The sequence below is a fragment of the Elephantulus edwardii genome, unplaced genomic scaffold (assembly GCF_000299155.1).
Source record: "Elephantulus edwardii isolate Elephantulus edwardi_28Jun2011 unplaced genomic scaffold, EleEdw1.0 scaffold00363, whole genome shotgun sequence".
Classification (NCBI taxonomy): Eukaryota; Metazoa; Chordata; class Mammalia; order Macroscelidea; family Macroscelididae; genus Elephantulus; species Elephantulus edwardii.
The window spans coordinates 272713-300368 of record NW_006400113.1 but is presented as its reverse complement, the minus strand read 5'-3'; the positions used below and the strand labels follow the sequence as shown (position 1 = coordinate 300368).

Here is a 27656-nt window from a genome sequence, read left to right as displayed (position 1 = left end):
CTGACAAGCATTTTTTTAATTATTAATTTTAATGAAAGTTTATAGAGACTTAGGGTTTCCACGTTTTCATTGTTCACTTTTCTCTGTGCCCATCCCCTTCTCCCTCAAGCATGTTATTTTAACTAAGCATTTTAAACTTTCCCCCCTCTCCCCCCCTTCTCTTTGGCAGTTTCTCCTTTTCAGATTATGGTTCCTTGAATTCTTCTGTCAGAGTTGCTGCAGTACTTGTTGAATATGAATGTTCTGTGTTTTGCTTGATCTATTCAAAGCTCTGGTCACTCCATTGCCTTCTGATGTTCATCCTGATGACTTCTTTTGTTATTACTTCCACTTTGGCAATTTATGTATGGCTATTAACTCATAATGGTAACCTTTGATTTCAGCTATACTGCCTTTTTACGACAATCTCTAAAAACTGGCAAGCCAATTCAGTGACACATCTTAACATCTTTTCTCCCATCCAGCGAGCCTTAGTTATAGTTAATGCCATTTTAAATGAAATTCTGTCTTAGTGTTAGATGGAAGGATCTTCTTCCTTGGGTGTACTGCTCAGTCCAATTCCTCCTTCTTCTGCATGAGATCTTTAAATTCTTAAGAAATCTTTTCATTAGCCCAGCCTCACTACATCATTTTCTTATAATTAAAAATGGTCTCTATTTTTCTAAAATACGTGAAAAGTAGAGCCCATAAAGGTGGAATCTTGTGTGTGAAAGAAAACTCCAGTATTTTCTACTAAAAGGAGCGGTAGAAATATGGTAAGGATACATATACTCTGCCAAGAGTGGAAACCCTGCAACACATAGAAAAACTAGGTATTTCTGTTGAGTTATGGCTCATGTATGTTTCATCTTTTAAACTTTGACCATTCACATTATTTTGTGGCTTGTTTTTCTTAGTTCTGTATTGGTTTTCTATTCCTGCTTAGCAAATTACTACAGCTTTAATCACTTAAAACAGCACATTATCATAATTCTACAAATCTCAAATGGATTGGCAGGGTTCTTCTAAGATTAGTAGTAGACCAGTTACAAGAAGTAAGGTGTTCACAGTATCCCTTATGTTTGATTTGCTATATAACTTCATGATTTCTAACAGTGGTCCCTCCTTCTTCAAGTGCCGCATCCCCCATGCACAACCCCCACACCCCTTCCAATGTCCGTTGGGTTCAGTGGTTCACTGGAAGGTCTCACAGAGACTCGGTCCCATCAGGGAAATGACTCATGAGGCTGTAGGAGATGCATGCTGGAGTTGGCAGAGACTGGTGAGCAGTGCCTTTGGATGCTGTGTACTGGGATAGTGGGTGTCCCAAAAATAGAACTAGCATTAGCTTATGTAACCCTCTATTAGCATGGGGCTTGTATTTGACCCTGATCTTCTCTCTATAATATAAAAAGTATTTCAGCACAAAATAAACACTTAATCAGTGGCTACAAAAAATATTTTGAACAGGAAACCTTTGACACCACAGATTGCTCTCCTTCTGCAAGCTCTGAAAAAATGTATTGCCTTTCCCATATTCTAGAAGCTGCCTGCATTGCTTGACTTGTGGCACCATAGCACTTTGGTTTTTTTCCTGGTTCTTCTTCTGACTCTGACACCTCTAGTCATTTTTATAAAGACATTATAGTTGCACATATCTGAAAAATATTTTTCATATCAAAATTTCAAAGTGTTCTCTCCCATCCAAGGTTTCTGGGATTGGATATGGATGACTTTGTTGTTTTTGTTAGGTGTCATATGTTGTTGTTTTTGTTGATTGCCATCGAGTTGAGCATGACTCCTAGTAACCCTATGAACAAAAAGCCTGAAGCCTTTTTATAACTATTGACATTTATCAACGTTCATAGGTTCCAGAGGCACGCTGTTTAGGAAGTGAATGCTACTCCTGCTCCTAATAGGTGTTATATAGACAACACTAATAACAATAGATCTGAACATTGCCCCATCTTGTGACATTCCCTCTGTCTCTCATTTACTCAGGATTGTTGGAAGAGTCACTGTGCCAATCCATCTTGTTAAGACCCTTCTTTGTTCTCTGACCTTCCAGCTTTCCCAGCATGATATCCTTTTCCAAAGACTGGCCACTCCTGACAACATGCTGAAAGTGTATGAGATGAAGTTTCACTGTCCTTGCCCCTAAGGAATATTCTTGAGTTGTATTTCCTCAAAAAGATTCTTTTGGCAGTTCATGGGATATTCAGTACTGTTCTCTGATACCACAACTCAAAGGCATTAATTCTTCCTACTTCCAACTTTTCAGCTCTTTGAGGAACCAGCAAACTGTCTTCCAGAGTGGTTATACCATTTTAAAATCCCACCAACAATGTATAATATAATTCCTCTCTCTCCACATCCTCTTCAACATTTATTGCTTTCTGTCCTGTTAAATGTTGTCACTGCTACTGGGGAGAGATGGTTTCCCATTGTGGTTTTGATTTGGGTCTCTGCCAGTGATTTTGAACATTTCTTCATTTATCATCTATTGGCCATCCAGCTGTCATCCTCTATTAAAATCTTTCCATGTCTTCTGCCCATTTTGTAATTGGGTTGTCAGTCTTGTTCTTTGGAGGCTCAGTAGTCTAGAAACGTTTTTATGAGACCCTTGTCTGAGATAGTATTGCCAAATGTTTGTTTCCCAGTCTGTAGGTTTTCTTTTCACCCTTTTGAAAGAAAAAGGCTCTGATGAACACAGAGATTTAATCTCTGTGGTCTCACTCATCACCCAGATTGTGCATTTCTGGCTGTATTGGACAGTTCTCTTTGTAGCATTGACTAGGCTTAGTCACAGTTTGTCTCTTAAGAATTTTATGATTTTGGGCTTTACTTCTAGTTCTCTGATCTACATTGAGTTGATTTTTTTGTTTATGGTGTGAGATGTGGATCCTCTTTCAGCTTTCTGTAGGTAGCAGTCCATTTTTGCCAGCAACATTTTTTAAAGAGATTGTCATTTCCCCATTTGATAAGTTTTATTTCCTTGTCGAATACTAGTTGGCCATAGATAGCTGGGTCTATTCCTGGGTTCTCAGTTTGGATCCATTGGTCTATGTGCCTGCCATTGTACCAGTAACATGAAGTTTTGGTTTACTACCGCTATGTAGTAGAATTTAGTATCAGGGAGTTCTATTCATCCCACTTCATTTTTGTTTTTCAGGAATGCTTTGCTAATTCGAGGTCTCTTTTCTCTCCAATTAAACTGGACAATTTCTCTTTCATTCTTCTTGAATAATGGATTTTGGTATCTTTATTGGGATTGCATTGAACATGTAGATTGCGTTTGGTAGGATTGTCATTTTCTCAGTATTGAGACTTCTATCCATGAACCAGGGACAGTTTTTCCATTTATTTAAGTCTTTTATTGTGTCTTGCAAAAATGTCCTGCAGGGGTTTGTTGTTTTGAGGTTTTTTTTCTTGGTGTAGATCTTTTGTGTCTCTAGCATTGGTATCACATGCAAGCAAGATTCTGCTGAAAATTGTCCAAAAATGTTTGGAACAATATGTCAACAGAGAACTGCCAGATGTGCAGGCTGGATTAAGAAGAGGTTGTGGTACTAAGGATATTATAGCTAATGTAAGATTTATCTTGGCCGAAAGCAAAGAATACCAGAAGAATGTCTATCTGTGCTTCATTGACTATGCAAAGGCTTTTGACCCTGTGGATCACAACAAGTTATGGCTGCTGACTCTGAGAAGAATGGGAATCCCAGAACATTTGATCGTGCTAATGCGAAACCTATACTTGGACCAAGAGGCAGTCATCAGAACAGAGCAGGAAGACACTGGATGTTTCAAAATCAAGAAGGGGGTCTGTCAGGGATGTATTTTGTCTCCATACCTTTTCAATCTGTAGGCAGAACAGATCATCCGAGACGCTGGGCTGTACGATGAGGAATATGGCATCAGGATTGGTGGAAGAATCGTCAACAACCTGCGTTATACAGATGACACAGCCCTGCTCCCTGAAAGTGAGGAGGACCTGAAGCGCTTGCTGCAGAAGGTCACGGACAGCAGTCTTCAATATGGATTGAAGCTCAATATCAAGAAAACAAAGATTCTCACCACTGGGCCAATTGGCAGCATCAGGATGGATGGTGAAGAGATTGAGATAACAGTTTTAGTTTACTTTGTTCTACAGTCAACTCTCTTGGTAACAGCAGTCAGGAAATCAGGAGACAAATTGCATTGGGAAAGTCAGCTGTGAGGGACTTCTCTAGAGTACTGAAGTGCTAGAGACTAAGGTGCACCTAATCCAGGCTATAGTCTTTGCACTTACATGCTATGATTCGGAGAGTTGGACAGTGAGAAGGGATGATAGAAAGAGAATTGATGCCTTTGAGCTGTGGTGCTGGAAGAGTATTGAATATACCATGACTGCTAGGAGAACAAACAGGTTTGTCCTGGAGAGGATGAAGCCGGAAGGATGAAGCCGGATTCAAGGATTCTGAAGCTTCGTCTGACATACTTTGGGCATGTTGCAAGGAGGAACTGGTCCTTGGAGAGGGACATCATGTTTGGGAGAGTGGAGGGATGCTCAGGAGAGGAATGCCCTCGATATGATAGATTGATTCTGTGAATGGAGTGGTGGGAATGAATGTATTTGAGACAGCGAGGTTGGCACAGGATAGAGCGGTGTTTAGGGTTCTTTTACATAGGGTTGCTATGAGTCGCAAATGACTCGAAGGCACATAACAACAACAACAAGAAGAACAACAGTCAGGTTCACTCTCAAGTATCTCAATTTCTGGTAGACTATTGTAAATGGAATAGCAACAAATATGGACCTCTTCCAATCCGTTGTCCTGCCATTCATCCTCCAAATTGCCTGGAATACACTGGTGAATGCATCCAAGGCTGCATCTCTTGGGGCCTTATTTTTGCCAATGCCTTCAATACCTTCCACTTCCTCTCTCATTACCATTGGCTTCTGTTCAGATAATACTTCCTGAAATTTTTCAGTAACAATCAATTCCTTCTGGTACAGTGACTCTGTGTATTATTCCCTCCATCTTCTTTTGATGCTTTCTGGGTCATTCAGTATATTGCCCATAGCATCTTTCAGCATTGTGACATGAGGCCTAAATTTGTTTTTCTTCAGCTTGAGAATTGTAGAGCGAGTTCTTCTCTTTTTTTTCTTCAACTCCAGCTCTCTACACATTCCATTATAATACTTTGTCCTCCCGAGCTGCCCTTTGAAACCATAGGTTCAGCTCTTTTACTTTTACATGTTTTCCTTTAGATTCCAATGCAATCTTTAGAGTTTCTTGTGACATCTATTTAGTTTTTTTCTTTCTGCTCTCTTTTTATAATGACCTTTTGCTTTCTTCATGAATGAAGAAAGCATCCTCTGTTCTTCTGTCATTGGTGTTCAATGCCTCAAACCTATTTCTTGAGATGATCATGAAATTCTGATGGTATTGTTCAAGGTCATATTTTGGTTCCTTTGGACTTATTATCATTTTCTTCAGCCTCAGTTTAAACTTGCGTATGAGTAGTTGATGATCTGACCCACAGTCTGCTTATGGCCTAGTTTTGACTGCTGATATTGAACATCTACAAAGATTTCTTCCACAAATGTAGTCAGTCTGATTTCTATATAGCCCATTGGGTGAAGTCTGTGTGTGAAATCATCTTTTGCATCTTTTAGATAAAGTATTTGCAATGAATAAATCATTATAAATACAAAATTCAGTCATTCTATTTCCAGGCTCATTTCTAGCACCAAGCCCATATTTTCCAACGACTGTTCCTTCTTCATTATTTCCTGCTTTTGCAATCCAGTCACCAGTTAGCACATTCTGATTGCGTGTTCAGTCGACTTACTACAGCAAAATTTGGTAAAAATTCTCAGTTTCTTCTTCTTTGGAACTAGATGTTGGAGCATATACTTGAATAATAGTCGTGTAATTGGATCTTTCTTGTATGCGTGTGGAAATTAACCTATCACTCACAACATTGTATTTCAGGATAGAACTTGAAATTGACTTTTTGACCATGAATATACCACCATTCTTCTTCCGTTTTTCATTCCCTGCGTAGTATATCATATGATTGTCTGATTTAAAGTTGTCATAGCGGGACCATCACATCTCACATGCCTAGAATGTTGATATTTATACATTCCATTTAATTTTTAACAATATCCAGTTATCCAACATTCAAGATACGAACATTCCATGTACCAATTATTAAATGATGTTTGTTAACTAATTTTCCTCATTTCAATTAACTTCCAATTTGGGCTCTATGACTACACTACTTACTATAACTGTCCTTTTTGTTTAATGTTCACAGGATTTACAAAAGCCTTTTTATTTAGGAAGTAGATGGCTCATCCTGTTTCCTGTTATTGTTGATTGCCTTCTAGTCAAGCACGACTCATATCCACCCTGTGAACAAAAGGCCTGAAGCTCCTGTACAGTTAACGCTATTTATCAAAGTTCATAGAGGCATTTGTTTAGGAAGTGTATGTCACTCCTGCTTTCAAACCTGTCATAGTCTGTTATTGTTTTTATGTGCCAGTGAGTCACCTCTGATGTTTAGTGACCATGTGTACAGCAGCTTTGAACCCTTCCCTGTCCTGAGTCAGTCTCACTAATTTCAACACACCAACCCCCATGTCCCCAGTCACTGTATCAATCCATTTCATCCATGGTCTTCCTATCCTGTGCTGTCTGTCCACCCTTCTGAGCATGATGTGCTTTTCCAATGACTGATCTCTCCTGGCTGTGTGTCTAACTTCAAAATCCTAGCTTCCAAGGAGAGACTTGGTTTTACTCTCTTTAAGACAGACCTATTTGTTTTCTTGGCAGTCTATGGTATGTTCAAGACTCTTCTCAAGCACCACAACTTGAAGACATCTATTCTTCTTCTGTCATCCATAGTCATTGTCCAACTCTCTGAAGCATAACAAGTAATTAGGAAGACCATGGCCTGGATTAGGTGCACCTTTGTATCTAGACTGACATCGCTGCTTTTCAGCTCTCTGGAGAGGTCCATGATAGCAGATTTTCCCAGTGCACTTTGTCCTTTGATTTCTTGACTGCTGATGTTAAGAGTGTTGATTGTGGATCCAAACAAGTTGCAATTGCTAACAACCTCAATCTCTTCTCCATTTATTATGGTGCTATCATTTGGTCCAGTGGTGAGTATCTTTGTCTTCTTGATGTTGAGCTTCAGTCAACATTGAAGACTACACTCCTTGACCTTTTACAGCAAGTGCTTCAGGTCTTCTTCAGTTTCAGCAAGCGAGGTTATTTGTATATTGTAGGTTGTTAATAAGTCTTCCTCCAATCTTGATGCCACATTCCTCCTCATAAAGCCTTGCTTCCCATATGATCTGTTGAAAAGGTATGGGGACAGGATGCATCCTTGATGCATGTCTTTCTTGGTTTTGAACCGTGTAGTGTTTTCTTGCTCTGTTCTGAGGACTGCTTCTTGGTCCAAGTGTAGGTTTCATATAGGCACGATCAGATGTTCTGAGATTCCCATTTTCCTCAAGGTTAGCCACAATATTTTGTGATCCACACAGTCAAATGCCTTTACATAGTCAGTGAAACACAGATAGACATTCTTCTGGTACTCTATGATTTTTGTCAAGATCCATCTGACATTGGCAATTATGTCCCTAGTGCCATGACCTCTTCTAAACCAAGCTGGTATGTCTGGTAGTTCTCAGTGTAGTGTTCAAATATTTTCTGGATAATCTTCAGCAGAATTTTGCTAGTATGTTATATTAGTGATACTATTTGATAATTTCCACTCTGTCGGGTCACCTTTTCTTGAATGGGAATAAATATGGATCTCTTTCAGTCAGTTGGCCAAGAAATTGTCCTCCAGAATTCTTGGCAAAATTGGTGAGCACATACAGGGTAGAATCTCTTTGCTGAAATACATCAGTTGGTATTAACATCAATTCCTGGGTCTTTATTTTTTGCCAAGTTCTTCAGAGAAGTCTACACTTTCTCCTTTATCACTGAAATTTTTCTGTGTCAGCCAATTTTTTAGGTAAGTGACTGTATACTCTTTCGATTTTTTAATGGTCCTGAATCATTCAATATTCTACCCATAGTATCCTTAAGAATTACAACTTGTGGCTTGAATTTATTCTTTAGTTGTTTTAGATTAAGAAATGACAAGCAATTTCTGCCCTTTTGATTTTCCTACTCCAGCTCCTTGCATTGCACATTTTATCATAATATTTTGCCTTGTCTTCCTGAGTGGCCCTTTGAAATCTTCTATTCAGTTCCTTAACTTATTTCTTCCCTTTTTTTGGTTTCTCAGTGCTCTACTGCAATATTCAGAGTCTCTTCTGACATCCATGTTGATCTTTTCTTCTTCTTCCTTCTCAGGGAGCTCCACTGAAACCAGTCCATGATGGGAACCCCATTTGGAATTTGACATAGAAGTGTAAAGATTTCAGTATCACAGCAATCCCAAGTAATCACAGTACAGCAAACTGACAGTGCTGTACCATTTAGAACCACATTCTTTCTAAACATGATCAATAGAAAATACAGTTATTCAGCTTACACTTATTTAGAAAAGTCCAAACGGCCCACCCTGGCTTTCAAGTAAATCACAAACACCTACCCCCCAGCATCCAACTTCAGCAAGCTAAAGGCTCATTCACAGGTGGGACCAGACTGATATTTAAATACCAAGGCCTACCCACCAGATCCTGTTCTGCCACAAAGAGGCTTTTCACCTAAGCTGATGGTAAATGAGATCAGATACAGTTAATCAGCTTACACTTGATTGCTAATATAGTTTAGAAACATCCAGGTGACCCACCATGGATTTCAAGCAAATCACAAACCCTTACCCACAAGAATCCATCTTTGCCAAGCTAAAGGCTCACGCACAGGTAGGACTAGGCTGATTTTTTTTTTGTTTTATTTTAAATCCAATATTTTAATCATCATTACATGAACACAAGAATGGTGCTAAAGTCTATCAAGTTAAAGACATTGTCTAATAATTTACATAGGATGACTATGACCCCTTCATACAATGAGAGTGATTTGACATAGTAAACTTAAATATTTTACTGAAATTTTCATAGAGTCCTTTGGTCTGTTGCCTGATATAATCTTTTTTTTTTTAAATTTATTCATTCATTGCTGCACATTTTCCTCTGTCTTCCATTCCCTAGTCCACTTTGCAATGCACTTTTTCCAAATTGTTGTCATACATATAATACCTAATCATATATTTCTTTTCAACCATTCTTCCTCTCATCTGTCCCAATGCAGTGTTCATTGTCTATCCATTCTTTTTCTATTCTCCCTTCATGTCAATTCTATTTTGTAACAGCAGTGTTTGACACTTTTTTTAAAAAAAGCCAAACTATTCTACTAAAAAGAAGTATGTGAAAATAATGGTGGAGATAGGTCTTGATCCCAAAGCTAAATCATAGAAACCTTAAAAAAAGGTTTTCTAGATTAAGAAGAGGTAGTGTGGAGAAAGTATTAACTTCTTTTCCTTTGCCTTATGCAGACAACCTTTTGAAATAACTAAATATGTAATAGGGGGGGGAAAGCAGATTTTGAAGTTAGCACTCCGAAGAGGAAACCTCAGCCCAAGAAGGGACATGGACAAATCTTGGTGGTCAGTGATAAGAGGAAGTTAAATAACTTTCACCTCAGGAAAATGCTCTTTCCTCTTTTATTTGAATCTCACTCGCATTGGAGGCTTTTCATTAACACAATGTTCCTCTGAACACAGATAGGGCACAGCAAATTGTCTTCCATGTGTGGAGGTGTGGAAACAAGGGCCGGTGTCAAGAAGAGAGCAATCACATTGTCCAGTCTGTCAGGGACCCACACTTGTCCGGCATGGCACTGCAGTCGAGCCCAACCTTTTCTATTTCCAGGAAGACATTTCCCATGTACTACACACCAATTAACATCTTCAGCCTCTTTTGATGATTCCCCAGCCTGTGTGGTGGAAGTTGACACTATAACAGTTTTCTCTACCTCCATGAGAGTACCGTCCAGGACGGAGGTCTCCATCTCAGGGGCAGGAGCCAGGTTAGGAGGGCCATTCTTCTCAGAGGACCTTTCTTTTCCTTAGATTTCCTCTCCTTGTCCACTTTTGCTTTTCTTTGTAGTCATGTATTTTCCCCATCTCCTACAGTACACGTATCCTTTTGATGTGGAAAACATCTTTGAAGGATCTGATGATAATTTTCCACCTTCTGCCCCTTAGTGCTCAGTTTCAACAGCTGGCACCAGCCGCGTACAGTGTCTCAGTGAACATTGTTAATTGGTGGCAACTCAGTAGGTAATGGAGGAGTGTCAGCCTTCTGCCGTGGTCTAGAGTCATCCTGACTTTGTGAACAGGAAGCTTTTTCTACTTTCCTTCTTTTTTTTCTTGGTCTGGTCTCCTTGTTAGGAGTTTCCAGGGAAATTGGCATGCTTGGCTGATTAGCCATTTCTGGCATTCCTTGATTTTCTAACAAAGGCTCAAATTTGAGAATCACATAGTCTTCATCTTCCTGCTCCACGGAATTCTTATTCTCTTGTGAATTCTCTATTGGGACAAACATGAGGTTGATAAAACTTGGCTGAGTTCTAAAATGGCTACTCCAGGCTGATTTTTAAATATCAAGGCCCACCCATGAGATCCTGTTTGCCCACACAGAGGATTCCCACCCAAGCTAATTATAAGAATTGATGGCTTTGAGCTGCGGTGTTGGAGAAGATTACTGAATATACCATGGACAGCCAGGAAAATTTCCTTTGTTCTTTTTTATTTTTCTTTCCTTTTATTCCATGTCTTATACTCTCGTCATCCACTCAAGGTAACACTGATGTTCTATTATTGTATATTAGTTTGTGTTTTGAAGAGTTTTGTAAGAATTGAATAATACAGTATATAATCTTTTGTTGTAGTCTGACTTGTGTGCTTTCTCTAGTTCATCCATTTAATTGCTTTTTAATTGCTTGGCCCCACAGTCAGGTATTTTTTTTTTTTAAATTTAGGTTGTTTATTTTTCATTTCAATGAACATCTAGAGATTTTGGGATTCCATTCATTCATTGTTGCACCCTTCTCCCCGCACAAACCCCTCCCCCCTCAGGTATTCTTAATACCGGCAGCCAGAGAATGAAAAGACAAATTATATTGGGAAAATCTGACGTCAGGGACCTTTTCAGAGTACTGAAGAGCAATGATGTGTGTCTGGAGACTTTAAGGTGTGCCTGATCCAGGTCATGGTCTTCGCAGTGACTAGGGATGATAGAAGTAGATTTGATGCCTTTGAGATTTGGCGCTGGAGAAGAATATTAAATATTTCATGGACAGCCAAGAGAACAAACAAGTTCGGCCTGGAGAGGGTGAAACCAGGCTGTTCTTTGGAGGCAAGGATTTTGAAGCTCTGTGTTACATACTTTCATAAGTGGGGGTGGGACTAGTCCTTGGAGAGGGACATCATGCTTGTGAGGGTGGCAGGAGAGTGCAAGAAAGGAAGACCTTTGATGAGTTGGATTCTCTCAGTGACTGGGATAATGGTGGGGAGTGTGTCAGAGATGATAAAAGTTGGCACAGGATAGAGCAGGATTCAAAGTGGTTATACATATGGTCGCTATGAGTTGTAAGACAACAACAGTTATCAACAGTATTCTCTTGTATATTTAAGACAAACTTGTTTTTTGCATTGACATTTTGATAGATATTTAGATTATTTTCAGTTTTTAAATATTGCAAAAAAGCTATTTTGTTACAAATCTATATAAGTTGTGTATTTTAATCTACTTCTTATGCATCTAAAAAGTTGTAGGATGACTTAGGAAGACTGAACTTGCTGTGAAGACTGTCCTTCAGAGTCAGTAACTTTTCTCTTAAATAGCAAGAATGACCAAAGTGTGAAACTATTTTTTTTTCCTAGTCAAACAAATTATTATTGAAAGAGGAAAAGAAAAGCTTTGCAAAGGAATATGCAGAATGGGAGGAAAAGAGCTCACTCTGTTCTCTGACGACTCAACAACTGCAGAGTGACAAGAGGGTTGGTTCTAAGTGGGCAGGCATATGCTCCTGTGATCTAGTGGGTAAGGAGTTCACTGCCCTTCATACATTCCGAGCCTACTACTGCTCAGAGGGACAAAGATGAGCAGTCTCCTCCTAGGCAATTCATAACATTATACTTTATTTTCTTGGGAAAGAATAAAGGATTGGAATGGTTGAATCTTGTGGTGGTTCTTGTTGTGTGCTGTCTAACTGGAAGAGTCTCAACTGACCCTTTAGAATCTTCCTTGCACATGAGGAGATTGCCCATCATTGTCCTTCACAGATACTGGTGGCTGGAACCTCCTGCCTTTGAGTGCAGCTCTTTACCCTGTGGTAGTTGTACATTTAAATCTTATGGAAACTATGGAAGTGTTTCCAAAGTTTCTTCACATCTTCACCAGCACTTAGTATGATCATTAGAAGATTTTCATATTCTAATAAGAACACTCCAATATTCTCAATGTTATTTCGTGATGGTTTTAATGTGATTTTTCTTAGTGATTTTGTAGAGGTTATTTGAAATCATATCCACGTAATGTACCACATAATGCCCAAGATACATTCTTTGAAGTAGAATTGCATTATTTGGATATTGTATGATCAAGTTAAAGCTGTGGAAGCCTGCGTCCAGCTGAACTTATTGCCTCTGCTGTCAGTATAGGAACTGCTACATACCGATCTTCTTCACATTCACGGATTCTTTCATATGTTCTGTCTGGTATCAGTTTACTGATCATTTTATTAATTAGGATTCTTTAAATGATCATTCCTTTTCTTTACTATTGTGCTTTTTAGTTCTCATTTGTTGTTAGTCTTATATTAAAGATTGCATAGCTATACTGAATTTTTGTATTTGTTTATACTTGTTTTCCACCTCTGGACACTTTTAGTCTCTAGACTGACATTCTTGCTCTTCAGCACTCTGGAGAGGTTCCTGACAGCAGCTTTTCTCAATGCAATTTGTCTTTTGATTTTCTTACTACTTGTGCCAAGGGTGTTAATTGTGGACCTGTGCAAAGTGAAATTGTTAACAATCTCAGTCTCTTCTCCTGGTATCATGTTGTTGCCAGTTGGGAGAGAATCTTTTGTTTTCTTGATGTTTATCTTCAATCTGTATTGGAGACTGCAGTCCTTGCCTTCTGCAGCAAATATTTCAGGTGCTCCTCAGTCTCTGCAAGCAAAGTTGTATCATCTACACAAGGCACCATTCCCGATGTCACATTCCTCCTCATAGAGCCCAGCCTCCCGGGATGATCTGTTCTGCATACAGATTGAATTTTAGATTATTCTCACATGACTTTTACTTTTGTTTCTTAATCAGGAATGATTTGTAAAAGTTGTGGTACTATTTAGTGTCTCTGTGCAACCCAGATGGGCCTTGCTCATGTTTCTGCCTTTCTTCCATGTGTTCTTGGAGTCCTGATAGAACTTTGGAGAAAGGAGTGGGTGTGGGCTTCTTTAGTGTCTGCTGATTCTAAATAGTTACATTAGTTCACATTAAAGTGTTTTTTGTTTTTTAATTAATAAAAAGAAATTTATTTGCTTGCCCTTTACAAGGCTAGAAATCCAAATTCACATTACTGGTTCTAGGGCAAGACACTCTGTCTCCATTAGATCTGGAAGAAAAGAAAAATCTTCGTTTCCTTCAGAATCAGTAGGTTCAGCAATTTCCTTGATGGCACCGAAGTTCCCCTCCAATTGCTTCTTCTCTGCCTTTATCTCCAATGAGTCAAAGGGTGTTATAGGTGACACCTCAAGGAAACTCCTTTTTTATCAAATGAGGGCTGTGGCCCAATTAAGGGTCTTGCATCCTATCCTAATCCTTTTACAATTGATTTGCCCATCACATCTCAGATTGTCATGGGGAATGACTTCTAATTCTGCTTAATTAACAATGTATTGTTGTTATTTGTCAGTGAGTCAGAACAACAACATGCATACATCTTGTTGTTGTTGTTGTTATGTGCTGTCGAGTCATTTGCGACACATCCTACAGTCAGCATTTCTACTCCAAGATATACTTCATAAAGAAACACACGTGAGGTTGCTCTGGTGGCCTAGTGGCAATAAGCTGCACTGCAATCCCAGAGGTGCGTGGTTTGAATCCACCAGATGCTCTGCTGGAGAAGGAGGGGCAATCTACTCTTGTACCAGTCAGATCTGACTCAATGGTACATGCACAAAAATTAATAAAATTAAAAAAAAAAACAAACCCACACACATGTTTGTTCCAAGAAACGTGTGATTATTCTAGCATTTTTCAAAATAGCAAAAAACTAGTGACTTAAACGTCAGTTGGCAAAAAAACTAAAAAAATTAATAATATGTGGTTCATTCATGAAAATGCATATAATACAGTTATTGCTGTTGTTATGTGCCATCAAGTCACCTGCGATCCATAGTGACTCTATGTACAGCAGCTCTGAACCCTGTCCTGTCTTGAACCAGTCTCACTGATTCTGACACACCAACCCCCATTGCCCCAGTTATTGCACCAATACATCTAATCTAGGTTCTTTCTCTCCTGTACCACCAGCCCTGTACCCTTCTGAGCATAATGAGCAAGAATCGGTCACATGCCCAAACTATCTGAGATGGAGCTTCAAAATCCTAGCTTCCAGAGAGAAACTTGGTTTCATCCTCTCCAAGACAGACCTTTTGGTTTTTTGTTTGTTTGTTTGTGTGGGTTTTTTTCTTTCAGTACATGGTATGTTCAAGACTCTTTTCTAGAACCACAACTCAAATACATCAATTCTTCTTCTGACATCTTTAGTTCATTGCCCAGCTCTCTGATTCATAGAGAGTAATTGCAAAGACCATTGCTTGGATCAGGTGCACCTTAGTCTCTAAGCTGACATTATGCATTTCAGCCAAAAGTGTTGATTGTGGAGCCAAACAAGCTGTAATTGTTAACCTCAATTTCTTCTCCATTTATCATGGTGCTGCCAATTGGCCGGTGGTGACAATCTTTGTCTTTTTGATGTTGAGCTTCAATCCATATTGAAGACTATAGTCCTTGACCTTTTGCAGCAAGTGCTTCAGATCCTCCTTACTTTCAGCAAGCAAGGTTGTTGAGAAGTCTTCCTCTAACCCTGATGCGACATTCCTCCTCATAAAACACAGCTTCCCAAATGATCTGTTCTGCATATAGATTGAAAAGTTATGGAAACAGGATGCATCTCTGATGCACACCTTTCCTGATTTTGAACCATGCAGTGTTTCCTTGCTTTGTTCTGAGGATTGCTTCTTGGTCCAAGAATAGGTTTCACATAGCACAATCAAGTGTTCTGGGGTTCCCATTTGCCTGAAGGTTAGCCACAATTTGTTGTGATCCACGTTAAGTTTTTTAAGAATAGATCAGACTTTCATTTTGTCTTTAATCCTTTTTTTATGTCTATTATTGCTTCTGTATGATTTCTCAAAGGTAATTGGTGCATGTATTAACTGATGCAAACTTGTGATGTGTGCTGGACTTCAAATAAGAACTATTAAATCAAGTAATATAAAAGACTAATAAATTTTTTGTAGTTTCATCTCTACGACTTTAAGTTGAGATAAACAACTTCTGCCCCCCCCTTAAGAATTTGACTTTATTTTATATTTCTTCTACATGCCAATCTTATTTACATTTTTGGTGATGAGTTGCAGAAACCGTTAGTAATTTCTTTCAAAAAGTTAGAGAAGAATTACCTTTCATTTTATTTTTCAGCTGAGTTGAAGGTACTTGCTTAATCTTTGTCCTTAGTTTTCTTTTTATAAATTGAATAATAATTATAAAATTCAACAATACGTACCTCAGGAGGAGAGATAAATATTTCTAATATATATACCATACAGTACATTTCATTGTAGTTCCTTAATATATGAAATTATTATTAATAATAATAATATAAATATGCTGTTTAATGAAATTTTGTCTAGGGTATTAGAAAGGATAATTTTTTTTTGTTTTGATAGAGGTATTTTAGTCTTGTAAAGTCTCTAATTCATAAAAATTTAAAGTAAAATGAAATTCATTCATGTAACAGGTAATTATCTAAAGTCTAGCTAGCAGTATACTGTATACTACTAATTTAACATATAGTCATACATTTACGTTATTGATGAGTCTCCCTTCAATCCTGATTCCACACTCCCCTTCATCGAGTCCAGCTTCTTGGATAATTTGCTCAGCATACAAATTGAATAGGTATGGAGAGAGAATACAACCCTGATTCACTCCCTTCTCAATTTTAAACCATACAGTGTTCCCCTGCTCTGTTCGTACAGCAGCCTTCTGATCCAGCTTTAGGTTCTGCATGAGCTCAATTAAGTGCTCAGGGACTCCCACTCTTCTCAATGTCAGCCACAACTTGTTATGATTTACACAGTCAAATGCCTTTGCATGGCCAATAAAACAAAAATAGATATTCTTCTGGTATTCCTTACTTTCAGCCAGGATCTGACATCAGCAATGATATTTCTGGCGCCATGGCCTCTTCTAAATCCTGCTTGAACTACTGACAGTTCCCTGTGTATGTACTGCTCTAACTATTTTTGAATGCTCTTCAGCAGTATTTTACTTGCATGTGATATTAATGATATTGTTAGATATTTTCCACATTTAGTTGTGTCATCTTTCTTGGGAATGGGAGCAAATATGGCCCTCTTCCAGTCTGTTGGCCAGACAGCTGGCCTTTGAAATATTCTGTTCAGCTCTTTGTTGTCGCTATTGGCTACTAAACACTATAATGCAATCTTTATAGCATCTTCTGACATCCATTTTGGTATTTTCATTCTCCTGTTTTTATAATGGCCATTTGCTTTCTTCATGGATTATCTCCTTGATATCATCGCACAACTCATTTAGTCTTCCATCATTGGTGTTCAGTGCCTCAAACCTGTTCTTAAGATGATCTTGAAATTCAGATGGAATTGATTCAAGATCATATCTTCTTTACTATTGACTTGTCATTTTCATTTTTTCTGGCCTTAGTTTGAACTTGTGTCTGAGTATGCCCCGGGCCTAGTTTTGACTGCCGATATTGAGCTTCTCCAATGATTTCTTCCACTTATGTAGTCAATCTGATAACCTGTGTTATGCAGATCATACATACAACCTTGCTTGTTGAAATTGAGGAAGACATGAAGCACTTGTTGCAGAAGATCAAGGAATGCAGCCTTCAGTATGTATTGTTTCTCAATGTCAGGAAAACAAAGATTTCAGTGTAACACTGGGACTAATAGACAGCGTCATGATGGATGAAGAGGAGGTTGATGCTGTCAACATCTTCGTCTTGCCTGGATCCACAATTTACACCCTTGGTATCAGCAGTCAGAAAATAAAGAGACTCACTACACTGGAAAATCTGCAGTTAGGGACCTCTCTAAACTACTGAGGAGTAATGATATTAGTTTGACGACTAAGGTGTGTCTGATTCAAGCCAGTCTTTCTGATCACTTGCTATACTTCTTAGAGCTGGACAGTAAATAAGGATGACAGAAGAAGAATTGATGGCTTTGAGCTGTGGTGTTGGAGAAGAGAACATCCCGTGGACAGCCAAGAAAACAAACAGCTATGTCTTGGAGAGGGTGCAAGTGGAGTGCTCTTTGGAGACAAGAATGATGAGGCTTTGCCTTACATACTTTGGGGATGTTGCTAGGAGGGGCTTTTTCTTGGAGAATGGCATGATGCTGGGTTAGGTGGAGGGTTGGTGGAGAAGAAGATCCTCAGCCAGGTGGATTGATATGGTGACTGCATCAGTGTGCCCTTGTGTATCAGGAAATGTGAGGATGGCACAGGCTACAACACGGTTCAGATCTTTAGTTCATAGGGTTGCTTTGAATTGTGATTGACTCTACAGCAACAACAACAGTACACATATAGATTATATATACTTTATATGAATTTTAGAAATTTGTTCCATGAGTAGGAAAAATTTATGTGCCATGAATGATATTCCTACAATAAAAGCAAAAGAAATATTTTCATTTTTTCTTATTAAAAGATATGTTTGAAATATTTAATTTTCATTGCATCATTCCTCAGCAGAATTGACATTATGAATTGGGCAAGTTTTATCAGGTACAGAAGTTTTGAACACACATCTTGAATCTCAAAACTTCTGAAATTTTTACCCATTTGTGTGAACTCTAGATAAATAAGCTTTGGTAATCCTGATGTTCACAATGTTTTTGATTCTTACTGTTGTGATAAGGACCAATAAAAATATGCAGAGTGGATTATATTTGGGGTGGGGGCAGGGTTAGGGGGTGTGCGGGGGGGTGGATTGTGTACCAGTGGAGGAGTTTTTATTTTGCTTTTCAAGGAGAGGAGCAAATCGGGGGTGGGGGTGGGAGAAAAGTGTAACAATGAATGAATGGAATTCCAAAATCTCTGTAGATGTTCATTGAAATAAAAAAAAATAAATAAAAATATATCAAGAACATTGCAATCTTAAGGAAATCTATGTATTTATTCAAGGTCGGATTGGCTGTAAGTTTAAGGGATTGGAAGATGGGAATGCCATTTTTGCTGGCAGCTGAGCTTTTCACCTTTCCTCCTCCCAGACTCTCATGAAAATGGTATTGAAAACACTGTGATTCCTCTTGCATACCATACCTCTTATAAAAATCTTTTATTCATAAAGGATACTTAAAAATTCATAAAACTGAAACTATAAAACTAGGGTGGGGGGGAAATGAGAGATTAAAAGAAATTCCCAATTGGAGAGTATTTGGAAAGCATAGGTGTAATCATAGTGTCTTTGTACTGTAATCCCCCCATGGATGTGTTAGCTGTGGTTGCATTTTCTCTGAGAGATTTTCATTTTCCCTCTTTCCACACAGTAACAAAACTTTTCTTTTCTGTCTCCTTTGTGGATGTTTATTTTTTAAAAATGTCTTTTTTATTCTTTTTTATTAACTAGGTTTTCTAGTTCACTTTGGTGTTAGCCCCTGCATATTCCATTTCTTTTGTACTAGTTCAGTACTAGTTAAATATTTGTTCCTGTTCTCAAGAAAGGTGACTCTAAAGAATGTAGAAATTATTGAAAAGTTCATGAGAATCAGTTAGTAGATATGACACTGGTGGCTGAGCCCTCAAATTTGGAAACATAAGTGAGGAGAAAGAGTGATAATGATTGTGACGTAGAATGTCAGAAACGTGAATGTAGGAAAATTGGACATTATGAAGAAAGAAATGGAGTGCATAAATATTGGCAAAATGAGATGGCTTGACATGGGGCATGTCTATCCCACTCGAATTTCAAAACCACCTCAGGAATAGGTTTGAGGACTTGAACACCAATAAGCGAAGACCAAATATTGCATTGGAACACCGAGAAGCCAAAGCTAAAGGAAGAAATTAAGAAATTAAGGAGCTCAGCAGAAAATTTCAAAGGGCACCTGGGAAGACAAAGCAAGGTATTAAAATGAAATATGCAAAGAGCTAGAGTCAGAAAATCGGAAGGCCTGAACTCACTCAGCATTTCTTAAGTTGAAGGAATTTAAAAACAAATTCAATCCACAAGTGGCAATACTTAACTTTGGACAGAATGTTAAATGATCCAAGAAATATTAAAAGAAAATGGAAAGAATATACAGAGTCACTGTACCAGAAGGAATTGACTGAAACAGAAAAATTTCATGAAACACTGTATGAGCCTGTGGTGATAAAAGAAGTTCAAGCTGCTCTGAAAGAATTGGCAGGATAAAAAGGCTCCATGAATTGATGGTATGCCAATTAACATATTTCAAGAAACAGACGCTGCCCTGAATGTGCTAAGTTGTGCTAGGAAATCTGAGGACCGCCATCTGGCCAACTGACAGGAAGAGATTGATATTTGTTCCCATTTCAAAGAAAGTTGCTCTATTAAAGTGCAGAAATTATCAAACAATATCAATATCACATGCAAGCAAGATTCTGCTGAAAATTATAAAAAAATGACTGTAACCATACGTCAACAGAGAATTGCCAGATATGCAGCCTAGGTTTAGAAGAGGCCATGGTACTAGGGATATTATAGCTAATGTTAGATGGATTTTGGCTGGAAGCAGAGAGTACCAGAGGAATATCTATCTTTTATTAACTATGCAAAGGCATTTGACTGTGTGGATCATAATAAACTGTGGTTGACTCTAAGAAGAATGGGAATCCCAGAACATTTGATTGTGCTTATGTGAAACCTATACTTGAACAGAGGAAGGAGACACTGCATGGTTCAAAATTGGGCAGGGTGTCCACCAGGGATGTATTCTGTCTCCATACCTTTTCAATCTATATGCAGAACAGATCATCTGGGAGGCTGGGCTGTATGAGGAGGAATGTGGCATCAGGATTGGAGGAAGATTCTTCAGCAATCTGTGTTATGCCGAGGAGGACTTGAAGCACAGAAGGTCAAGGACTGCAGCCTTTAATATGGATTGAAGCTCAATATCAAAAAACAAAGATTTACACCACTGGCCAATTGGCAGCCTCATGATTGATGGTGAAGAGATTGAGATTGTTAACAGTTTTAGTTTCCTTGGCTCTACAATCAACCAACAGTCAGGAAATCAAGAGACGAATTGTTACTGGGAAAGTCAGCTGGCAGGGCCCTCTCCAGAGTACTGAAGAACTATGCAAGTCAGGAGACTAAGGTGCACCTGATTGATCCAGGTCATACATAGTCTTTGCAATTGTTTCCTATGCCTCAGAGAGCTGGACAATGACTAGGGATGATAAAAAGAGAATTGATGCCTTTAAGCTGTAGTGCTGGGGAAGAGTGTTGAATATACATACTGTGAACTGCTAGGAGAACAAACAGGTTTGTCCTGGAGTGGGTGAAACCAGGCTGCTCCTTGGAGGCAAGGATTCTGAAGTTTCGCCTGACATACTTTGGACATGTTAGAAGGAGGGACCTGTCCTTGGAGAGGGACATCATGCTTGGGAGGGTGGAATGACAGCGCAAGAGAGGAAGACCCTCGATGAGATGGATTGATTCAGAAACGGTGGGTAAAGAGGGTAGGTGTGTCAGTTGGCACAGGATAGAGCAGGGTTTAGGGCTCTGAGTCACAAGCAACTCAGTGGCACATAACAGCAACAACAACATATTAATATAGATCCATGAAGACTCCTCTTGTTTTTAGTTCCTAAAGCCTTGTGTATTAAGAAATTGTTATAAATCTTTTAAAATATTTAAATGATTATTACATTTTAAAAAAAATTACTTGTTTATTTATGATCTAGCTCCTTGAAGGAAGTTTTGCCAAAGAAGTAAGCCATGAGATGGATGGACTCATTTTTCAGCCTACTGGGGTAAGTTCACTTATTTGTCTCTATATACATACACATACATTCATGTGTGTGTGTGTGTGTGTGTGTGTGTGTGTGAAGTATATTTTCTTTAAATAAATACTTAGATTTTGTTACTACTGAAATTGTGACTTTGTCTTAAAAGAAATTTTTCATTATAAAATATTTCATACAAGTATGTGTGATACTGAAATGAATCCCTATATGCTTTTTACATGGCTTATAGGATAAGCATTGTTTATTATCGCTTTTCAATGAAGTTAGTCTTTTTTTATTCTAATTTTCTTTCCCTTCTTGTTTCTTTTTTAAATTATTATTAATTTTAATGAAAATTTACTGAGACTTTGAATTTCCATTCACTCATTGTTGCACTTTTCTCTCTGCCCACCCCTCCTCCCCCCAGTTCACTCCTCTCTTTGAAAAGTGAAAGAAGAATTCCTTGTTTTACAATCCCTTACCCCCAGGTTCACTCCACTACGCAACCTTCATTTTGGACTCCCGTCATGACAAAAATACCTGATCACATATCCCTTTTAAACAGTTACCTTTAATCTAACTAGTTTTCTTGTACGAAGCTCTGGTGGCTTAGTCTTTGAGGAGGGACACTGCTAACCTATGGCTAGCGCTTCTCTGGAGGTTCAAATCCAACCCCAGCTCTGTGGGAGAATGATGAAATCTTAGGTTATTATATGATTTATAGCTTCAGGAACCTGCTGTTCAGCTATGAGTTGATTCCAACTCATGAATGAGTTTTCTTCTATATTTTTTTTTTCAGAATTGTGATTTGAGTGAACGTTTATAGAGCAGATTAATTTTCATTTTCTTTTAATTCTTGTGAACAGACTGTCAGGTTTTCTTTATTAGTAATCTACTATAAGATTGCATAAATGTTTATTTTCTTCTGTAACCTGGTATATCTGTAAGCAGTAATATTTTTAAAACTTCCTTTTATTTTGGCTTAGTAAATGTCATAGTTATCAGTATTCCGTGTTCAATTTCTAACAGTCACCAACTTACTGGTGAAATTATACACCTGTAGTTGTTTTAGCCTACAGTAGGGCTTTTCACGCTCAGCACCATTGACATTTTGGACCAGATAATTATTTGTTGTGCGGGCTTATCCTGTGTGTAGTAAGCTGCTTACCTGCTTTAATGGATGCCAGTCAACACAGATGTTGCTAAATGTCCTCTGAGACAGTCTTCACAGAGTCAGTGCAGTTTCCTGCTTCAACAGTGTTTGAGTAGAACCTGGTGCACACCAGCACCTCCCCAGACAGCTCTGCATATCAGCACCCTCAGACACCCCAAGGTCGTCGTCACCTTGCTCCAACATCATGCAACTACCACCTCTCTGCCTCCTCTACCATGATGCTCGAGGTCCCTTTGTAGGTGTGTCTCAACTAGAACGAGGACTCAAAGGCCACCAATTACCAGATCAACCTGGAGCTCTACACACCCTGGTCTCCCTGGCCTTGTCGTAGTATTTCCATTGCGATAACATAGCTTTGGAGAATTTTGCCAAATATTTTCTCCATCAATACTATGAGGAGAGAGAATAAGCTGAGAGACTAATGAAACTGCAGAAGCAGCCAGCCAGCCGCATTCTTCCTTTAAGATGAGAAACCAGACCACAATGGGAAAGCAGGCTGAATGCAATGGAGTGTGCATTATATGTGAGAAAAGGTGTCAACCAGCCCTTAATGGATGAGCTGGTGAAATCCATCAAGCAACAAGGTAGCTAGTAACTTGGGCAAAATGTGCACCCTGACATCTAGCCTGACAGAGTATCTCTTTGGCAAGTGTACTCTGGAGACAGTGATGAGGGACACTGATGGTGAGAGCTGAGCAAAGCTTAAACCTGGCTTTCCCACAGCCACAGGGTGTGAATGTCTTGTTTATTTTACCTTTTCTATAAATTGTACCAAAATACTCACTGAAGTTCTTTGTTTCTTCAGATAAAGTAATTCAGTACCCAGCTATTGTATTGGAGATCTTTGTGGTCCAGAACTCACCATCTTGACCAAATTCTTTAATCACCATGGTGTGTGCTTCAAGCACACTTAATATAATGAAACTTACAAGAAAAAAGAAAAATTCTCCCCAGTTGAGATCCATGTTAATAGAGAGTCATGTTTCTCAAAATGTGAGCTAAGGAGGAGGAACATTAACACCATCCAGAAAGTTTTTAGAAATAAAAATTTTGGAGCTTCTCTTAGACCTACTGATTACCAAACTAGGATTGGAATCCAGAAAATTTGTATCTTAACACGTTCTCCAAATGAGTCTGCTGGAAGATTCACATTCAGCTCTAGGAACCAGAGTTGTACTTCATGGAATATCTCCTCACTAAGAAACATTTAGCCCTCATTAACTTCATATCACATATTTTTGGCATGTAGTTAGGAAAAGCCGGTCCTTAGAAAAGGATTACATCATGTTTGGGAATATGGAGGGTCAGTCAAAGAGAAGAAGTCTATCAACAAGATGGATTGACACAGTGCTGGATTGAGTATAGCAGGGGTGATGAGGATCCCACAGGATAAGGCAGGGGTCAGGTCTGCTGTTCATAGGGTTACTGTAAGTCGTGATCAACTTGGTGATACCTATCAAAAACAAATCTTATGTTTAGAAATTAGAGTATGTGTTAGTTATAGTTACTTAGAGAGATTCCACATTGGATATATGAAGGAAGAAGCCATATATAAAGGGGCAATTACTATTTGGACACTTTATTGACTATGTTTTATAGATATTTATTCTGATAAAAAGTACATTTAGATCAGATAGGATTTGTGATTGACATGTTATTTTCCTCCTTACTCCAGTTGCCAAGGAGGGAGAGGAAAAATCCATTCTTTTGTGGTTTTTGGAAGAGGGAATGAAAGATGAGAGGGAAGTTAAAGGCTGGATACAGATATTGTTGAAAATATTTTAGGAGAATTATCTTTAAATCTCAGTCTCTTGAGGGTGAAAGAGATACGTGATAACATTAATTATCAAATTTTAGTGTATATATTAGAGAATTTTTTTTCTATAATTATATTTTATTAATTTTCATAAACATTTACAGAGATTTTGGGTTTCCATTCATTCATTGTTGCACTATTCTCTCTACCCTCCTCCCAGTTTGTTCTTGTCCAAATGCCACAGTGCTTGTCAAAGCCAGTTCTAATTAATCTTCTTTGTCAGTGTGTCCTTTGCCATTCCCTGTCACTTCACCCTGAGTTATAAGGAAAAGGGGATGGCGTATTCTCTTAGCTACTTCCTGATGAAAAGGGACGCTGTGGGTTTCAGGGTGAAGATCTTCTCTCACTACTCTAAAGGGCCCCTTTGGCAGTAGGAAACACATAGACTATTATGGAGATTGATTTTGGAATTTAGATGCACTCTTATTGATTGTGCTTGGCCGTACATGTTCATATCCTTGAAGATGTATCATGGGGGTGTTGCAACCTAGAAGACACAAATTTGACATAACAAGTTATAAGTACATGAATCAAAAATTATGGAAAAGTAAAAGAAAGGATTCTTTCATTGTTTTACAAACCCTCCCCCAGGTCCCCTCCACCATGTAGCCCTCGCTCTAGTCTCCTGTGGTGACAGAAATAACCTAGTTATATATCTCTTTTAAACAGTTTTCTCCCTCCTCTGTTTCAGTGCAGTATACATTATTGAATCCATCTTACTCAGTCTCTCCCCAACCCCAAGGACAGTCCCATTCTACAACAGTGAGAATTGACCTAACAGTTTTGCAGGTCTCTTTCTGGAATTTATTTATTTTACTTTCTGGCATTTCTCATGTAATAACTTATAAGTGTAAACTTTGCCACTGTTACTGGAGTGAGATGGTGCCTCATTGTGGTTTTGATTTGCATCTCTCTTATTGCCAGTGATTTGAAGCATTTCTTTACCATTCGAGTATCTTCCTCTGTGAAAATTCTTTCCATATCTTTAACCCATTTTGTAATTGGAAAAGTCTTTTGGAGGCTCAGGCAGCAAGTAATAAATGTTGGAGAGAATGTGGTGAGAAAGAAACTCTTATACATTGTTGGTGGGATTGTAAAATGGTACCATTCTGGAAGGCAGTTTCGTGCTTCTTCAAAAAGTTGAACATAGAAATTTTATATGACCCAGGTATTCCACTACTTGGAATATACCCTAAGTAAATGAGAACTGAGGCACAAATGGAGATTTGTACACCAGTGTTCACAGCAGCATTATTCACCATAACAAGAATATGGAATAGTCCAAATGTCCAACAACAAATAAATGTATTGAGAAATTATGGTACGTTCACACAATGGAATACTGTGCAGCACACAAGAGCAATGATTTTGTAATTTATTACCTAACTTGGGAGGGACTGGAGAGCATTATGCTGAGTAAACTCAGTCCCAGAAGGGTAAATACTGTATAAAACCATTATTGGAGAATAAGTATAAGGATCCAATAGGGGTGGGAGAGGGTGGAAGTGGAGGAATGAGGATGTGCAGGGGCAGGGGAGATTAATCAAGGGTGCTGCAATTTGATGGCTAGGGAGGTGAGGGAAATTGAAAAAATTTGTTCTTGAAAACAATGTTATCAGAATTTTGTAAATAAATTAGTTGTTGTTATATGCCGTTGGGTCACCTGCGACCCCTAGTGACCCATTTACAACAGCCCTAAACTCGGCTCAATCCCTTGCCAATCTTATTATCTCCAAAACGCTCATCCACATTACCCCAGTAACTGAATCAGTTCATCTCATTGAAGGTCTCCCTCTCTTGCACAGTCCCTCTACCTTCCCAAGCGTGACGTCACTCTCCAAGGACTGATCCCACCTTGCAACATGTCCAAAGTATATCAGATGAAGCTTCAGAATACTTGCCTTCAAGGAACAGCCCTAAACCTTGTTCTATCCTGTGCCAACCTCACTGTTTCCCACACACCTACTCCCATTACCCCAATCACTGAATCGATCCATCTCATCGAGGGTCTTCCTCTCCTTCGCCGTCCCACCAACCTCCCAAACATGATGGTCCTCTCCAAGGACTGGTCCCTCCTTGAAACATGCCCAAAGTAAGTCAGATGAAGAAACCACAATCTTTCACCTTCACCCCCGCCCCCCAAATGCAGGAACTATAAAAATTTAGCTTTAAATTCTTTGTTGATCATGGTTGATTTTTGTTGTGTGCCATCAAGTTGGAATCAAGTTATAGCTGACACTCCAGCGAGTTTTCAGAGGCTTTATGTTGCGTGACAGGAGATTTTCCATCTTTCTCTGGCAGATCATTTGGTTGATTTGAACCATATGCTTTAGGATTGGCAGCATAACTTCTTGCCACGAAACCACCAGAGCTCCCTATGATGATCATATCATGATTAATATATGTAAATATAATTTGATACTCCATCTCTGGTGGCTTTTTGGTAAAGAATTGGGTTGCCAGTGTAAAAGTATACAGGTTGAATCTACCAGCTGCTTTTCAGGAATCATGGGAAGTCTTCTCTGGGATAATTTATTGCCCCTGAAAACCTGTTGGAAGTTCTGGCTTGATGGTTCACAACAGCTACTATCTCTCTAACATTAGTAGTGAAGATATGGTGCTCTTGTTGTTGTTGTTATGTGCCGTCGAGTCACTTGCGACTCAATAGCGACCCTATGTACAACAGCCCTAAACTCTGCTCTATCCTGTGCCAATCGCACTGTCTCTGACACTCTCATCCCGATTATCCCAGTCACTGAATCAGTCCACCTCATAGAGGGCCTTCCCCTCCTGCGCTGTCCCTCCACCCTCCCAAGCAGGATGTCCCTCTCCAAGGACCGGTCTCTCTTCACAACATGTCCAAAGTATGTTAGACGGAGCCTCAGAATCTTGCCTCCAAGGAGCCACCCGGTTTAACCCTTCCCAGGACAAATCTGTTTGTTTTCCTAGCAGTCCATGGTATTCTCAATACTCTTCTCCAGCACCACAGCTCAAAGGCATCAATTCTCCTTCTATCCTCCTTGGTCATTGTCCAACTCTCTGATGCATAATAAGTGTTTGCGAAGACCATGGCCTGTATCAGATGCACCTTAGTCTCCAGGGGGACACCATTGCTCTTCAGTACTTTGGAGAGGTCCCTAACAACAGACTTTCACATGGCAATGCGCCTTTTAATTTCCTGGCTGCTGGTGCCATGATTGTTGACTGTGGAGCCAAGGAAATTAAAGCTGTGTACAATCTCAATCTCTTCACCATCCATCCTGATGCTGCCAATTGGTCCAGTGGTGAGAATCTTTGTCTTCTTTTTTTTTTTTTTTTTTATCATTAACAGAACATTCTTTATTGACTTCTACTGGGTTTGAAAAGTCCTAGTGGGGATGAGAACGGAACTTCCAGAAACAGTGCAATAACACA

General features: G+C 38.9%; 1 protein-coding gene across 2 annotated transcripts in view; it reads left to right on the top strand.

The window, feature by feature from the left end:
- Positions 1 to 27656, top strand: part of RNGTT (RNA guanylyltransferase and 5'-phosphatase) — a 433116-nt gene that overhangs the window by 199794 nt on the left and 205666 nt on the right. The window contains exon 12 of one of the 2 annotated variants that reach the window (XM_006902058.1): positions 21211 to 21279. The exons of the other annotated variant lie outside the window; for it this stretch is intronic. Coding sequence (XP_006902120.1) covers positions 21211 to 21279 — 69 coding nt within the window. The remainder of the gene's footprint in view (positions 1 to 21210; positions 21280 to 27656) is intronic. 2 annotated transcript variants of the gene reach the window in all.